This window comes from Cygnus olor, chromosome 17, assembly GCF_009769625.2.
Source record: "Cygnus olor isolate bCygOlo1 chromosome 17, bCygOlo1.pri.v2, whole genome shotgun sequence".
NCBI classification, from domain to species: domain Eukaryota; kingdom Metazoa; phylum Chordata; class Aves; order Anseriformes; family Anatidae; genus Cygnus; species Cygnus olor.
Window position 1 is genome coordinate 279,124 of NC_049185.1, and position 17,122 is coordinate 296,245.

The following is a 17,122-nucleotide window of genomic DNA, read 5'->3' on the forward strand; positions in this document are numbered from 1 at the left end:
ACTTTCCAATTCTCCTTGTTGAACCTAGGCTCTTTGGCATAGGAAGTTTTTAGTCTTTTTTATCACCTGACACACTTGGATATGCTTTTTTACTGCTGAGCAATCCACAGTCATGAGGCTTCTCTCATTGTTCACTTGCTTTTTACCTTTTTCAAGAATCCTTCTAGCCTCCTGACCCCACTGTCTCACCTCTGCACACTTGTGTGACATGGGGCATAGGGACAAGGGCAGGGAGGTAGTGGATAGGAGACAGGGGAGGCAAGTCAGGTTTGAGTCCTAGAGGGATCTGAGGCACACGCCGATACTGCTGTCACAGTTAGCACGCAGGGTAGCAGCACTGAGGGGCTCTGCCTAGCTGCTGGAACCCCACTTCACATGGCTCATGCGTGGAGGTGCAGTGGTGCCTGTTGAAGAAAGCTCACCCACATCCTGGTTCCCACCCAGTAAAGCAATGCGAGGAGGTTCATGCTCCATTTTTTTTGATTTACTGCCTCAAATGTGGATTTTCCCTGCTGCCCAAGCAGAGGTGACTCTGGGTGAGTGAGTGACTCCTGGGATAGGCTTGAAGACATGTATAATGTCCCATGGAGGTGGCCACAGCATGAAGTGCTGCTGTTGCTGGTGAGGCTCTCCTGTGTCCGTAGGTGCCTAGTGTCAGTGCTGCTCCACCCACAGCGTGTGGAAACACCAGTCTCCATACAAGAGCCATCATAGGCATTTGAAGAAGGCTTGTCCAAAAAATCTGGAACTAGCTTGGGAAAAGTGTACCCATGAGCACCTTGCTCACTGGGATGGTTTCAGAGGCAAAGGGGAAACAATGGCAGTAGGGGAGTCCTTATCTTTGCAAAATAAATAAATAAATAAATAAATGTGCAGGGACAGAGCACCATTTGATTGTGTTAGGAATAAGTGTGAGCACCTGCCTGTGACTGTCTTGACCCTGACTCCCATTGGGAAAGCAGCTGTTGCAGTGAGGAGGACAGGTTGCTTGGCAAAGGTGGCAATGCAGGCAGAGGGAGTCACTCCACAGGCTTTGGGAAGCCTCAGGCTTAGCATGGGGGCAAAACTGAAAACTGTTTGTTTAGGAATAACAGCTTGCCACAGACCTGGCTCTCAGTTCCTGTTAAAATCTAAGATAAACAAGTGCTAGGTGCTCAACGTGTGCCTGCACATTTCAGGGGATTCGACACCAAGGAATGCTGCTGCTATGGATTTTGGTGGTGCCTTGAGGCTTACTCTGAAGTCTTCTCTTCTGAGCCTGTGTGCATTAGTGGGTGCTGATCATCCCCTGCAAGAAAGCAATTCAGAAGTAGAAAATAATAACAAGTAGTTTGCATTCTCTGCAGTCATTAACAAAACAAGATGTGCCATAAGAGGCTCCTGGTGGGCTGGTGCATTTGGGGGTGCCTCTGGATCAGCACATGGCAACTCAGTGAATGTCTTGAGATTTCATCTCTTAACATTATTTAGAAATGATTTCAGGTTGCAGCTGTGGATATCAAGAACAAGATAGCTGTGTTCAAGGATGGATTTAAGATGGAATATAACAAACTGCTGATAGCGACTGGAAACACGTAAGCTACAAACATTTTAAAGATCATGAGAAACTATTTTATCTGAGAACTTGAGGAGCTTGTGCCTGGGGATAAGGGATCAAACACAGCAGTTGTGTTCAGAAACTGAATTTGTTTGCAAGAATGTTTGCAGAAAAGGCACCAAATACATATTTGATATGTCAGTATCTCCCTCTGTAGCTATGGTGGGTGTATCTGCTCAGCCAAAGTTGAAGAGCCTGTGTGTCACCCAAATATAGCCCAGAAAGCAGGGGACCACCAGCACCAAGGGCTGTGGTGTGTGGAAGAAGGCTGCGCAGGAGCTGCTGCCGAGGAGTTTCATGATCAGAATCAAGGTCAAAAGAGTGTTAATGAAAAGTACCTGCTGAAGCAGCCTGAGTTCATGAGTTGTTTTATACAGATACAGAGAGAAAAGATACGGAGAGAAAAATGTATCTTGCAAAGGTGGAGGAATTTACCAGCAGCACCCTAATGCTGCACTGTTCCCAGAAGAGTAAATTACATTTTCACAGAAAATGTCAAATATTGTAGACAAGACCAGGCTTTTCTATAGCAAAGTCTCTGAACCTTACTGCTCCATCGACATTTCACTATTTTGCTTTTTGCCCTGTTTTGGGGCAAATGCAAGTGTCTGAATCCCTCACACGCCCAGCCTTGAGCAGCTGTGCTGGTGTAAGAGGGGCTGTCAGGATGGCACCCAAACACAGGTCTGGCACCCCTGGGCTGCTCACCCTTTCCGTGTGCTCCTGCCACAAAGGCACAAAGTGGACTAGGACAAATTCAACCTCTGCAAAATTATCATCTGGGTTAGGGATGCTTCCAGCCAGGTGGTACAGGGAGCTTCAGCCCTGGCTAGGAGGGAGCAACAGAGAAATCTCTCCCTTTGCAAACTGCTGATGCCGCTGGTAATTGTCAATATTTGGTGCTGCTTCATATTTGGGTCTGATGCCTGGATTCCTTGCAGTCATCTGCAGGTGTCTGGCTCTGCCAGCGGGATGTTGTGATTCAGCTGCAGCTGCAGCCACATCAGCTGCTAGGCCTGGTGTTGGGTGATGTGGTGCTCAGCAAAATGCACTTTCCACCTAATGAGGTTCAAGAGAGCATTAAACCTTTGGAAATAATTTCAAAATCCTTATGCATAAGCTCCAAGTACACTGGGTAAATGTTTTTAAGATCCCTAAATTATTTAGGATCATCATTCCCATTTCCAGACATGAGTCATATATGCAGAGGACAGATATTTAAAAATACATATGCCCCAGTAAATACATGAGGATGACAAGATTAAATTGCTACAGAACCCGCATCTGCAGATGCTTATAGAACCTTTAAAATCTGGCTCCAAATTTTCTACTGAAGGATAGAGTTAGTTTTCTGTGTCCTAGTAAGCTTCTGAAAATTTTACCACGACAGCAGTTAAACTTAAAATTATAGCAGGAACCATCCTGCATTGTGTTCCATTTCTCTACACAGAGCATAGGCCAGGCTTGCACCGTTTGCCTGCCAAGCAGCTGCATGAGGGCTGGGGCTGGGGCCGGGGGCTCATTCCGTTGTCCACCAGCATTTTTTATTTTTATTCTTTTTTATATTATGTGTCTATCTATGTGATTTTGCAGAGAAACATGACAAAATTCGGTGTTTTGGCTGCAGTGTGACATCCTGCAGCGTGTTGCCTTGTCCTGTCAACTGATCTGTGCCGTTCCCCCACCGCCCCAAAAAGAAAGCTCCCACAGAAGCAGGAGACGGCGGCGAACTGCAGATAGCCAAGCCAAAGTGTCTGCAGGAGCCCAACCTAGACAGCCCTCAATTTGTGTTTTTTTTTCAGACCCAAAGCTCTCAGCTGTAAAGGCAAGGAAGTGGAAAATGTTTTCAACATCCGAACACCAGAAGATGCAAACCGTGTGGTGAAACTGGCCACCAGCAAGAATGTGGTTATAGTGGGTGCCTCCTTCCTTGGTGAGCTCTCATTTTGCAGATTTGCATTTTTCAACTTTCCATGTGTCCCTGCAGATTGTCACAGACCCTCTCCTAGTTTGTCATTACCCTGTTGGAGGTAATCCCCCCCAAAACAGGACCTGGCTGGTTCAACCTGCAGCTCCAAGTGCTAACAACATCTCCTTCCTGAAGAAATTAATTTTACTTAAGAGACTGGGCAATTCAGCTTGCATGGACAAAGAGCATTGCTATCCCAGTCTGGAAAGCATATGATGAGTCCAGTACTGTCACTCAGGTGTTTTCAAATCCAGTGTGTAAGTGCAGATTTGGCTTCAGATAGGAGAGTCTTTGGTAGATGAAAGGTTGTGGGCTTATTTCTCTTCTACTTTTCATCAGGGCTGAGAATTTTTAAAATACACAGAAGTCTTGTAATTTCTTTAATGTTTCTTTCTTTTGTTTGTATGTTTGATATGTCTGTAACAAAATTTTGGCATGTCCTGCAAGCTTTAAGCATAAACGATTGTTAGGGAGGGAATTTATTTCAAAATGTTCAGTACTTGTTTTTATTTTTATTTTTTTTAAAATTTCCTGCTTTAAAGGTTCTGTCAGTCCTGTCTACAACAAAATGTGTGGTTTGAGGGACCACTTGTAAACTGTAGACCATCAAAGAGAACAGTTTCTGAAAAAAACATAGAAAGAAAATGCTGAAGGTTTCCATGCAATTGCCAGCACCAAAATTGGTCTCTTCTGAACAGAACAAAAAAGCTGAAGTCACAGGGGCAGTTTTCAGCCAGTAGCTCATTACTTCTGCTAAGCCATAAGAGGAAGATTTCTCTCTTCCCTCATCTGAGGTCCATTAACAAATGCTTCCTGGGGTTCTTGGGACTTCATTATGGCTGGTTGCTTGTTTTGATCTTTAAAGTCCTCCTGTGACTTCTGCCTCTAAGAATAAATCACTGTAAATGATAAATCTCATGCAAAGCTGTGGGGCCCTTTGTGGCCATGGGGCCTGGCTGCAGCCCAGGAGTCCCCACAGAGCAGCCCTGCTGGGATGTGCTTCTGTTCCCCAGGGATGGAGGTGGCCGCCTACCTTGCAGAGAGGGCCCACTCGGTGTCCCTGGTCGAGCTGGAGGAAGTCCCCTTCAAGAAGTTCTTTGGGGAGAGGGTTGGCCGTGCTGTCATGAAGGTGACCTTGCTTTCCTGTCCTGGGGGTGATTTTGGTGACAGAGTGGGTTCTGCTGGTTTCACTTATTGATGTGAACTTATTCACTCATTCACTCCTTCTACGATGGAGTGACTGCATCAGTTGACAAGGGAAGACTGACCGATGTCATCTACCTGGACTTCTGTAAGGCCTTTGACACAGTCCCACATGACAGCCTGATGTCATCATGTCTCTCCAAGTTGGAGAGGGGGGACTTGATGGGCGAACCATTCAGTGGACAAGGAGTTTGTTTGAAGGTCGCACCCAGAGAGTGTTGGTCAATGGCTCCATGTCCAGATGGAGGCTGGTGACAAGTGGTGTCCCTCAGGGGTCTGTCCTGGGACCGGTGCTGTGTAATATCTTTATCAATGACATAGACAGGGGGATGCAGTGCACCCTCAGGAACTTTGCAGATGACACCAAGCTGAGTGGTGCAGTTGATGCAACAGAAGGAAGGGATGCCATCCAAAGGGACCTGGACAAGCTTGAGATTTGGGCCCACATGAACCTAGTGAGATTCAACAAGTCCAAGTGCAAGGTGCTGCACCTGGGTTGGGGCAATCATGGGCATGAGTACAGACTGGGAGAAGAACTCACTGAGAGCAGCCCTGCAGAGCAGGACTTGGGGGTTCTGGTGGACAAAAAGCTCGACATGAGCCAGCAGTGTGCACTTGCAGCCCAGAAGGCCAAGTGCACCCTGGGCTGCATCAACAGAGGAGTGGCAGCAGGGGAGGGAGGTGATTGTCCCCCTCTGCTCTGCCCTTGTGAAGCCCCACCTGGAGTACTGCATCCAGGTCCAGGGCCCTCAGCACAAGAAGGATGCGGGGCTGTTAGAGCGGGTCCAGAAGATGGCCATGAAGTTGATCAGAGGGCTGGAGCACCTCTCCTATGAGAGAGCTGGGGATGTTCAGCCTACAGAAGAGAAGGGGTGACCTTATTACAGCTTTTCAATTCTAAAAGGGGGCTTATAAAAAAGATGGAGAGCAACTTTTTGCTGAGACAGATAATGACAGGACAAGAGGGAATGGTTTTAAACTAAAAGAGGGGAGATTAAGATTAGAGGTTAGGAGGAAATTCTTCCCTCAGAGGGTGTGAGGCACTGGAACAGGTTGCCCAGAGAGGTTGTGGAAGCTCCATCCCTGGAGGTTTCAGGGACTGGTTGGAGGAGGCCCTGGGCAACCTGATCTAGTGGGTGGCATCCTGCCCATGGCAGGGGGTTGGAACTGGGTGATCTTTAAGGTCCCTTCCATCCCAAGCCATTCTATGATTCCATAATTCCATTCTATAGCATTCATTAACTTGCTGATGCAGTTATTCTAAAAGCTGATTTATTGATTAAGATGTGAAGGTGCTATACAGTAATACCCCTGAGGAAGACGGGGCTGGACCTTCCCCTCTGGGGGCTGCTTGCTGTGAAAGGGCCTGGTCTGGGTTTGCATGGGAGGGAAGAGGATGGGCCTGTTCCAGAACAGCCGAGGACCTGAAGGCAGGGAAGGGAGCGCAGAGGGTGCCAAGGCACAAGGGTGGGGCAGTGTGGGGCTGTGATGTGCCTGCTGTCCCCACAGATGTTTGAGAACCACAGGGTGAAGTTCTACATGCAGACTGAGGTGTCGGAGCTGCGGGAGCAGGAGAACAAGGTACAGTGTGGCGAAGGCTCCCCTGGGGCGAGAGGTGGCCACATCTCACCCTGGGGCTGCCTTCTCCTTCATTGCTGGGCTTTTGCCCTCTCTCTTTCCCAGACCCTGAAATTCATATTCTTGAGCTTAGCCCCCAGGAGCAAGTGTGCTCCAGCCACAGTGTTTGGGATGGTTTTGTTGCTCTGAGATCCTGGAGGGACAGAGAGAGCGTTGAGGGTGACCCTGCTGAAGCACTGCATGGTTTTAACCCTGTCCCTAGAAAGCACCTGCAGGACTCCCTTGGTGGTCTCTGAAACTCTTCTTCTTGCCATTATAAGGAATTACGGCCAACTTGCATGTCAGAAATGAAGCAAGAAGCTAGTTTCGCTTGCTGCTGCTACAGGGTTTTTCTTTTTTTTGCCTCTGAAATAACTGTAATTTCCCCCTCTCTCCTGTAAAGTTGAAGGAGGTGGTGCTGAAGAGTGGGAAGGTCCTACGTGCAGACGTTTGTGTCGTTGGTATAGGTAAGGCGCTGTTGCTGTGTTGCTGAGTGCTGGTCCCATCAGGCCAGCAGTGCTTTGCTTCGACAGTGCTGGTGCTGGAGGAGATGGGGCAGTCATCTTCCTCCTGGCCAGGTGGCTGAAGGGTGCAGGTAGAGGTGTACCAGCTTCCACCCTATGCTTGTATCTGTAGCAAAGCTGAAAAAGTCTTTTCTAGGTCTTAACACTCATAAAATGAAGTTGAAAACATTTGGGTGATATTAAGTTTCTTTTTCTTTTTTTTTTTTTTTTTTTTTCCAGAAAAAACATTCAATTTAATTCTCTCAATTTTTTATTTTCTTACAGCCCAAACTTTTTTCCATCTGTTGTATTTATTTATTTATTTATTTATATTATTTTATTTTATTGCTGCTGCTGCCATAGAAGACAGTATTTTTCTCCTTGATGCTTGGGGAGAAAAAACCCCTAACTAATGGTAACTTTTCTAAACATTGCATACTGGAAGAATCACAAGATTCCAGTTTCATTCTCCTGTTGTTTTATTGACTGCTTCACAACAGTCAACAATCCACAACAGATTTATGAGGGCTAGAGGAAAAACAGCCCTTTGCTTTCCCCTGCAGGTGCAGTGCCAGCAACGGGATTTCTCAAGCAGAGTGGCATCAACATCGACTCCAAAGGCTTCATTGTGGTCAACAAGGTGAGCCTGGTGTTGCAGCCCCCACAGCTGCAGCTGTCTTGGTCACACTGGCTCCTCCAAGCTGGACTTGCTTTGGCCTCTGAACCACCTGCGCAGTGACAGTCTGTCCCTAGATGCTGAGATGTGAGGACTGCCATACGCTTGGGCCAGCACACCCTCCTTGAAGCGATGGGTTTGCAAAACCTCAGCTCTTTTGGCCCTGGATGCTGTGGGTGTCCACACACACACACGCCTCCTGCCCCTGGGGACCTTGGTGGGTCTCAGGCAGTTCCCTGTTGGCTGCTCCTGTAGGGTGCAAACCCCACCAACATGCAATTCTGCTTCCTCCCTTCAGATGATGCAGACCAACATCCCTGGAGTGTTTGCAGCTGGTGACACTGTGATGTTCCCTCTGGCCTTGAGGAACAATAAGAAAGTGAACGTTCCTCACTGGCAGATGGCCCATATGCATGGTAGGTGCTTTTCAGACCCTTTGCAGTAGCAAAAATTGCTTGAGGAGAAGAGCCGTTTCCAGATACCCAGGAAATTTCCAACACTTTAAGAAGAGAATGAGAACTGAGAACATGGAAACTGTGTAGTTGTATTCAACATTTGGAAATGTGTATTTTATCCTGTCCATTACCTATTCATTTGTCAGCCTTCTTGACGTACACACACTGACGATCACTCATTACACTCATTACTCCTAGACCAAGGCGTCCCTAGGAGATCAGTCCCTGCAGGAGCCTGATCTTCTCCTTGCCCCGGGGAGGGTCAGAAGCATTTCATGCTGCACCCATCAGCTCATAGGGTGAGAGGCTGCAGGCACACATGCCCAGCTGGGCTGCCCAGGGCTGGATCCTATAGCTCCCAGAGTAAGTTGCCAGCTCAGGACCTCGAGCTGCCCCATGACAGCTCAAATACCAGCCAGCCCGGAAGCCCTGGCTGCCTTTGAGCTTTCCATCTAGTTGACTTCCCAATGGGTGTCTTGGGGGAGATGTTCTGGAACTAGACCTTCAAGGTTACCCTGCCTTTGAACACAACCCACCTGGACACATGTCTAACCATGCTGCTGGGGCAGTGACTCTTCAGTAAGTCTCTGTGACTCCTTGGCGTTTTATCTGTCCCACCATATTTGTGGTGGGAGCTCAACACGCTTCAGCCTTGTTAACATTGCAGAAGCTGTGTTGAGATGGGATCATAAGCATGTTAGTGCTGATGGAGGTGAGGAGTCAGTAAGAGCTGCACCGCTGGATGACTCCTCCAAGCCCAGCCATGGAGGATGCGTTGGGTTCCCTCTGTGAAGGTTCTTGCTGCTGTATGGTTACTTTAGCTGAAGCAGAAGGTGTTAGTCTTTCTGTGCTCCTGGACTAGGGATGCTGATGCTGATGACCTGAGCTGTGCTGTGGCCTGAGGGCCCGATGCTTGCTCAGACTCAGAGCTCTATTGCTTATTCTGCTGCTTCTGCCTTCCAGGCCGTATAGCAGCACTGAACATGCTGGCCCATGGCACGGAGATCAGCACCATCCCCTACCTGTGGACTGCTATGTTTGGGAAGAGCATTCGATACGCAGGTGAGGGGGTCCCCAGGGCTGTCGTAGAGATTGTGCTGGTGGAGGTGCCCTGGGATACAGAAGTCACAGCCACCTTCTCTTCTGTGTCCCCTCTGGGCCAGCCTCTGTCTTAGGTCTGCTTTCCTTCCTGGCACATGATAGTTTTTGTGTCTCCTCTGAAACTCTTCTGCCTACAGGCACAGGACACCTCGCAGGGCCTTTTCTTCCAGCTCCTTCATCTGGCCCAGGGTGGCTGTGGAGGAACATCTCTTGTTTTGCAAGGCCAGAAGGGCTTCTGTGGCTGCTTAGGATTGCCCAGCATGAACAAGGAGTCTCTGTGAACATGCGCCTCTTCGAGCAAGCATGGGTGCTTCTTTGTACCCATATCTTCCAGTGCCCATCTCTTAGTGACTACCGGATGACTCCCTCTTCTCTAGCTCTGGATTAAAACGCTCTTTCTTAGGGCCAGAGCTGAATCCACAGGAAAGAAGTGAGGTCCAATGTTTTATTCCATGGGCAAACTAAGCAAATAAAAAGTAGAGCAAAACATTTGCTCTGGAAATTGTTTTCTCAGCAACTGTCCTGTGATCATGTGGGTTCATCCCTTTCCTTCTCCCCCACACTGAGGTTTAGGCTGGTACAGGTGTTGTCACCGAGTCATTTCACACAAGACTGCACTGGGAGGTGCAGGAAGACATAGGGGAGGGAGGTGTCACCTCACAGTGCCACACAGGGGAGGAGATACAGCAGCAGGGTGAAGCTGAGCTTCCCCAGCAGTGGCAGGGTGAGGCTGGGAGACTGGAGGGGAGCGTGACCAGGGCCATCCACCTGCCTGTGGGACTGCAGGGCAGGGACTCACCTGCTCCAACCCATGATTTCTTTGTCTTTCAGGCCATGGGGAAGGATTTGATGATGTTGTGATTCAAGGGGACTTAGATGAACTGAAGTTTGTTGCATTTTATACCAAGTAAGTGTTTCTCTTCTCCATGTCCCTACATGGACATTTGTCTCAGCTTGTTCTGCTAGGCTGGAAAATATTTTTGCCGGAGATTCTTTGAGTCAGTTTTGTTTCTATCTGGACACTGATGTTGCAGGACATTAATAAAACTGCACATACAGATGCATTAGTGCCAGGCACTAGAGAAATGATGTGCTGAGTGTAAAGCAAGTTAAGCAGTTCCTTGGACCTAGTATCTCTGCCAGATTTGATGACCTGTCATCTGAGAGCAAATAATGGCTTCTGTTAATTTGTTGCTCACTATTTCCTTCAAAGATTTCCTTCCCATATCGACAATGTGTTAGTATTTGTGACCAAGGCTGGGCTGGTCAGGCATCACTGTTTCTGTTTCTGGTTTGACAAGTTAAGCTTTGAAAACTCTCCTGTCTATTAACAAGCTGTGAAAGTTAGCAAGAGTTCAGGAGCTTTTACTACACCTGTACTGAAAAGCAGCTATCCCCAAGGCTGGGAGACTGTTTGGGAATACTTTTCCTGAGATCTATTGACAGCTAGGATGTCAATAGCCATTGCCTTGGCTATTTAGACAGCTGGCTGGTTAGACTGCAAACACTATGTGTTGTAACTTTATTCCCAGAATATTTGCTGCTGTTTGTTCTTTTGTTTCCTTTATCCCATTTTAATTTGAAGTCAATGGCCAAAGAGCTTCCTCATGCCTGGAGAGGAAGGGGATTTCTTCAAGTGATTTGAAGAGCCTCAAGAGCGAGGGCTGCCAAGTGCAGCTGTAAGGCCAGCAGGCACCTGCGCTCACGCGGGGATTGGCAGGGAGCTCTTGGCAGGATCCAGCTCCTGCTCTGCAGAGATCACCTCACTGGGCTGGCCACTCTTGTCCCCCTGTTGCTGCCTCCCCATTGTGTCCCTTTCTCCGAGGGTGACCTCTTGTCCACGTGGCTTCAGGATGGAGCCCAGCAGCTCATCTCCTCTCAGCCATACCCATCGAGCTCAGCACTGTGTCACCCACTGCCACCAGCCAGCCATGCCCCCAGTGCTCTGCTCTGGCTGTGTCCCTTGGCTGGAGCTGCTCCTGTTGTTTAAAATACACGGTTTGCACAGTGAGCACAAGACAGGGGAATATTAAAACCCATTTCAAGTTTTGCTGCAGTGGTTTTGCGGAGTTAATGTGCTTTTGCCACAACTTTGATACCTGCAGCCATTGCGTTGTCCTATTGTGCTGTCCCTTCATGCTGGCCCATCACTGGTCCCATGGAATCACTGGCAGTCATCTGCTTGCAGAAAATGCAGTACTATCGGGTTGGGCACCTGAGAGCTGCAGTGGCATGTATTTCTTTCCAGCATACAATCTTTTAACTATCATCCTATTACTCCTTCCCATATCAGAGCACAACAGATTTAGCTATTTATCCCAACCCTAATTAGAAAGGAAATGCTAGACCACTTTAATAAAACATCTGTAGAGCCCTTTGAAGAGGAAGGCCCTGAGCAAGGTGACTAATCCCCTGCGTGGTGCAGGGCCTCACACTGGGTCCAGCACTGACATGGGGTGGGTGCTGAGAGCTGCCTTCTTCTGCCACCCAGGAGGGGCCCCAGGAGATGGCTTTGGTGTGGTAGGACGGCATCCTGTGCAGAGAGCCAGAGGTACTGCAGCTGGCGGGGCTCGGGCTGGTTCCTCTCTCACTGCCCAGCTGTGAGAGGCGACTGGGAGCATTTCCTCCTTTTCTTCTTGTTTGGTGATAGTCCTGCTACTGGTACTAATGCTTTTGGATTGAGGACACTGTCCCAAACAGGCCATCTCCTCCTGCTTTCCACGTCCACCTGATGGTTTGGACTTCTGGTGTGCACTGGTTTGGTTCCTGCATGAAACACCGGTGATGCCCATTCCTGAAGCCTGCTCTCAGCATCGACTTTCATAATAGAACTCTTTTCTTTTCCAGAGTTTGAAGAATAAAACTGTTTGTTTACCCACACTCAGGGCTGAGGGTGAGCTGCTGAGAGGTCAGCATGAGGCCCTGTGCAGGGATGTGCATGGGATGGGGTGCCTTGCAGTTGTCCTCATGGGACACTGTGTTCACCACAGCACATCTTCCAGAACAGACCGATGTCATCCTAGTCCCTAAGACCTTGGAGATCATGGGAGATCCACTGGGTAGCTGTGGTTGTCTTCCTCATGGTGCACCATTTCCAGTGCATTGAACCCTGCAGAGGAAGGGAAGGCCATACAGACACAGTGCACATCCACAGTGATTCACCTTCCCTCAGTCTTTAGGCCAAGACTTCTGATTATTCACAGTCCCAGTTTCAGAAAGGGCACCCTTGTTGCCTCAAAAGACCACTTGAAAAAAAGGGACTCCTGCTGGCCTTCCCTGTCTGTCAGACAAAATGTTTACAAGCCACTACTGATGTGGGATTCTCCAGTTCACCATTGCCCTACAAATTATTTCACAAAAGGACCATCTGTCACTTTTATTGCTGATGGAAATGTTTGGGCTGCATTCACATCCCAGCTGGCAGAATTATGTCTTTTTGCTCTCCATTGCTTACCTTCGTTATTCCTTCCCTCAGAACAGCACATCTTTCCCTCTCCATCCACTTTCTGTTTCTCATTTGGGAGCAGAAATCCTCATCTTTCATTCTCCTTCCCCCACCAGCGCAGCTGGGAGCTGGCTGCACTCAGGAAGAACAAAGCTTTGAAATCTCCACATTTGATCCATGTACCGTGGTTGCCTGTGTCGGTACAAGACAGCATCTCACTTGGGTGAGAGAACCTCCTGGATCAATTGTCAGTGCAGGGTTCAAGAGCATTTGAGTTCGTAGTGTTTCAGCTGCTGTCCCCAGTGGCAGGATGCTCTTTCTGGCGTCTGTGTTGGACATTAGTGATCTTCACATGAGGTTCCACAGAGGACAGAGTGTAGTTTAAAACAGCATCCAGCCTAGAATTTGCTGGCTTCTTGCATACACCAGCCATTTTGTGCAGGCGTTAACGGATAAACTGAGGCCTCTCACTTGGCAAAGTGCTGTCACTGTTCCTTCTGCAGCAGGCCTCTTGCATCCAGGCACAGAACAAACAGTGTTTGGAGAAAAGAAGAGCAGAAAGAGGAAAGAAAGCACACCTGCTGTCACCCACAGAGGCCAGAGGCACATGGAGGAAACCACTGAAGTGTCATGAACATGTGTTGTCTTGTGGCAGTGGTATGGAGCCTCCCAGGAGTCCTGAAATCTCAGCTGCCTTTTGTGTGCTGAACACTGAAGACATCAAGCAGTGGTGCAGGATCTGTGGTCAAGGCCCTGTGTGATAGGTGCACCTGGGGGATGGTGTGGAAGGTGTTCTCACTTGTAGATTGTATTTCTGAATTTCGGGGCAACAGGAAAAGAGGAAATCTGCAGTGCAGTTCTGTCAAATACTGCTGCAAGTATCTTCAAGGAGACTAGCTGTATTCCATAAACAAAATTGTCAGTTTCTGCACAGATGGGAATTATGTCCTTAGGGAAGGTTGTCCAGTCCTGGGGAGAGTGGAGGACCTCATTCACGTTACACAAGACGTAAGGCCAACCAGACAAGGAGATCCGGGCTCAGAAGTTGGAGAGCTCTACTACATCACAGCAACAGGCCTCAAATGCCCAGCAGGCAATTCAGCTGAACACACACATGCTTTGTGATCTTCTCGGGTGGTTAGTTATCCTTACTGCCTGCCATGGGTGCTTGTTTTCCAGTGTGAACGTGTGTCTCATCGGTGTCCATCCATTACTGCTCATTCTTACCTTGTCTGCTGGATGGAAGAGCCACATGCTATCAGAAATGCCCCTCTGCTGTACGTGCACATCTCTGCAGTGAGCTGAGTAGGCTCAGGGTGGGATTTCCAATGGCACCCAAACCTTTCTAGAGCTCTGGTCAATGCAGCGGCTCTCACATACTGTTTTGTGCTGGCTCCACAGGACTCCTCTGCATTTGGGCAGGAACTGCAGGTCCAGCCTCTGAAGGAGCCTGCCTGAGGTCGGTCCGTCTCTGGGTCTGGCCAGTTTGGAAGAGCTCAGTGTCTCTGGAGAAGATTCGAGGCTTATGATCTGCTCTACATTCCTGTGCGTGCCTGTGGGAGAGGGAAGCCTGTGATGTTGCTGCCCCATGGCTCTGTGGGACAGCTAAGAGAGAGGACTTCAACTGTCATGGCTCCATGAAGATGAAGTTTTCTCTGAAGCATGGCTTCTGCTCTCCTCCTCTCAGGCCAGGCACGTGTTTCTCCCCCATGCTGGTCTTTTCTCTGTTGGTCATGGAGCTCTTTGGCAGCAGATTGAATAACAGATCTTGATTTGTTGGGTGCTTCCACTCCTCAGCTTATTCAACAACATCACCAGTATTTAATATCTTATGCATCTTCTCTAATAATTAAATTGTTTGTTTATTTGGTTACCTATTTATGAGTCATCTCCTGAGCCAGACTTATTTATGCTCAGATTTATGCTCAGGCTGAATTTTGCAGACCTCAAAGCAGAGGTGCCCTTCTCATTTGTCCTTTTTCCCATTTGTGCCTTCTCATCTTAATCCAAATCTTCTCCAGCATTTTTACATCTTCCTTCCTTCTGCTTCATTCATTTCACATTCAGCCTTTGATCTTGTGTTGTGCCACCAGCAATGGGATCCTGACCATCAGGTCAGCCAGACTGGGATGCGCTGCTGGATGTGGAGTTGGTCACCCAGTTGTCCTGGTGCTTCATTAGGTGTCTGTTGAGGAGCCCTGCTCTGCTCAGAACCTGAGCATACATGTGGTTGTTGCTGCCTGTGGAGCAAGCTCAGAGGTGCGTGCTCTTGTTCCAAGGAGTAGATCAGGAAGTGATGTGGAGCAGCAAAACCAAGTGTGCCACTGGGAAGTCCCTGCTAAAATCCCCTCTGCTCCCTCAGCACAGGGCAGCAAAGCTGTGTGGTTGACAGTGACCACTGGGCATCCTTGCAGTTTTTTTATCCGCCACCAGATCCACCTTTTCTGGTGTTTCTCCCAGGTGCCAGGGTGCCCAGAGCTGTCTCCATCCCACCTCCCTTAGGTGTCTGGGGTCCCACTGCTGGGCAGTGGGACGGAAACAGCTCTAGGCACCCTGGTGCTGCTCACCAGGCCAGCCCATGAGACCAGTGGGGCCAGCCTTGAGCACCTGCTCCAAGTCCTCTCCTGTTCTTGTCCCACATCACAGTCCCTGCAGTGCTCACACCCTGGGACATGTCCTGGCCCTGGAGCAGAGGGTGTTTTTCTTTGCTTCCCGCTTCTCTCCAGCATATTGCTTTGTGGGTGATGGAGATGTGGCCACCCTGGGCTGTTCTAACTGCTCTGCTCTGCCTGGCCCTAGGAGTGACGAGGTGGTGGCTGTGGCCAGCATGAACTACGATCCTATCGTCTCCAAGGTGGCTGAAGTCCTGGCTGCCGGCAGGACCATCCGAAAGCGTGATGTGGAGTAAGTAGGTGCACTGCAGGAACCAGTGGTGCTGGGGCTGAGCTTACCCTCATGGCGCAAGGCAAGGCTGAGCATCCCCAGCCAGGACACCACTAGCACCAGGCAGCTCTTTCCCATCCTGTACACTGCTCACATCTCCCTGCTTGCCCCACTCATTCCTTCACCCTGTGTGCTGCCTCCCAGCCTCCTCCTAGACTGCATCCTGCACACAGGGGATTTGTCTTGAACACCAGGATCAGGATCCGTATCCTTGCAGAGACTTGATGGGATTGTTTCCCTCTGGGCCAGAGACGAAAGGCTGGCCTGAGAGGCTGGCATGCCTGGCACTTGTTGCCACCAGGGCAGCACTGCCTGATGCCAAGGGCACCCCTGGGCACTTGGGGGCACCTGCAGAGGAAAGTCTGGGGGTACCACCTGTGTGCAAGTATTGCGGCCCTCAGCCTGGAAAGCTCACAGCTCAGGGAAGCTTGCCTTCACTGTCTCTGCCTCCCATTTGTAAGGGTATAGTTCACTGGCAAAGTGCACTTCTTTCCATTCACCTTCTCTTTAGGACTTTGTACAGGAAATAGTGTACCCCTGCGTGCAGAGATCAGCTGGGGAGGAGCCCTGAGAGAGATCGCGGCTGTGGGATGTGGGTCGCTGTTCAGGAGCAGTTTGCCTACATGAAAAATATTTCTCTTACACATTTGGAATAAAACCAGACCTCTTCAAAAGCCTGGGGAAAGAAGCAGCCCAGCCCCCAGCGAGCCCAGAGCCAGCTCAGACACACTGGGAGCATGTCAAGGGTCTGCCCAGCTTCCAGCATGCATGTGCGGGGACGGGGGGGGGGTGGAGTTGCGCTCCTTGTCTGTGAATCAGGCAGTGGTTGCTGACCACCAAGTTTGGAACTGGGAGGGACTGGGAAGGAGGCCATTTCTTGTGGGTGGCCAGGCAGGTGGGGAGAGCTGCTGACCCCTGTGTTGGGGTGAGCCATGGCAACTTGGTGAGCACAGAGCAAGCAGAACCACCTAATCCTAGATGTTTTTTCTCTCTCTGTCTCCTACTGCATTCGCACCTTTTAGGCTGTTTGTCCGTCATGGCAAGTACGTTCAGTTTTGGGCCTCGAATCCACATGGGAGTGTAGGGCTCACAGAAGGGTCACTCAGTCCCCTGCTTGGGCCATATCTCCAATTCCTGCATGGAGATGCTGATTATGACCATGTGCTTGTTTTGCAACCCAGACTGGCCTCTCTGCGGGCAATGATGATGTCTTGGGTGGTGGAGCTGGCAGGAGCCATGCTGGGAGAACCGCATGCCAGGCAGGGCATAGCTGCTATATGTCCTTTGCAGAGCCCTGGTGCCCAAACCTGCCAGGATGGCATGCCTGCCATTTGGTTGAATTCTCCCAGCCCCTGAGGATGTCTGTCATTCAGTGCTTTTCCATGAATTTTCATCTGGATGCCACAAGGGCTTGTTAAAAAAAGTTTTTTAAAAATACTGTTTGAATTCAGTTTTGCCTGGGATGGAGTGAGGGCAGAGGGAAGGGTGCTGCCGTGCTGGCCGGACTGGGTGCAGCATAGTGCTGTGACAGAGCAGCACATGACCTGTGTGGCCAACAGCTTGGGAAGCATGCTGAACAGCTTCACTTACGCATGCCGGGAAAAATCTCACAG

The 17,122-nt window shown here is 49.4% G+C and overlaps 1 protein-coding gene across 8 annotated transcripts in view; it reads left to right on the forward strand.

Annotated features, from left to right (window-relative positions):
- The window catches only part of AIFM3 (apoptosis inducing factor mitochondria associated 3), a 63,093-nt gene that overhangs the window by 37,996 nt on the left and 7,975 nt on the right, over positions 1–17,122 (forward strand). For 2 of the 8 annotated variants that reach the window (XM_040576623.1, XM_040576622.1), the window contains exons 10-19: positions 1,483–1,574; positions 3,400–3,530; positions 4,580–4,695; positions 6,279–6,350; positions 6,790–6,853; positions 7,453–7,529; positions 7,864–7,981; positions 8,984–9,082; positions 9,953–10,028; positions 15,366–15,470. In XM_040576623.1, coding sequence (XP_040432557.1) covers positions 1,483–1,574; positions 3,400–3,530; positions 4,580–4,695; positions 6,279–6,350; positions 6,790–6,853; positions 7,453–7,529; positions 7,864–7,981; positions 8,984–9,082; positions 9,953–10,028; positions 15,366–15,470 — 950 coding nt within the window. Of the gene's footprint in view, positions 1–1,482; positions 1,575–3,399; positions 3,531–4,579; positions 4,696–6,278; positions 6,351–6,789; positions 6,854–7,452; positions 7,530–7,863; positions 7,982–8,983; positions 9,083–9,952; positions 10,029–11,612; positions 11,673–13,967; positions 15,027–15,365; positions 15,471–16,531; positions 16,553–17,122 lie in introns of those variants that run through there. The other 6 variants (XR_005825015.1, XR_005825014.1, XM_040576620.1 and 3 more) reach the window with 5 other exon arrangements.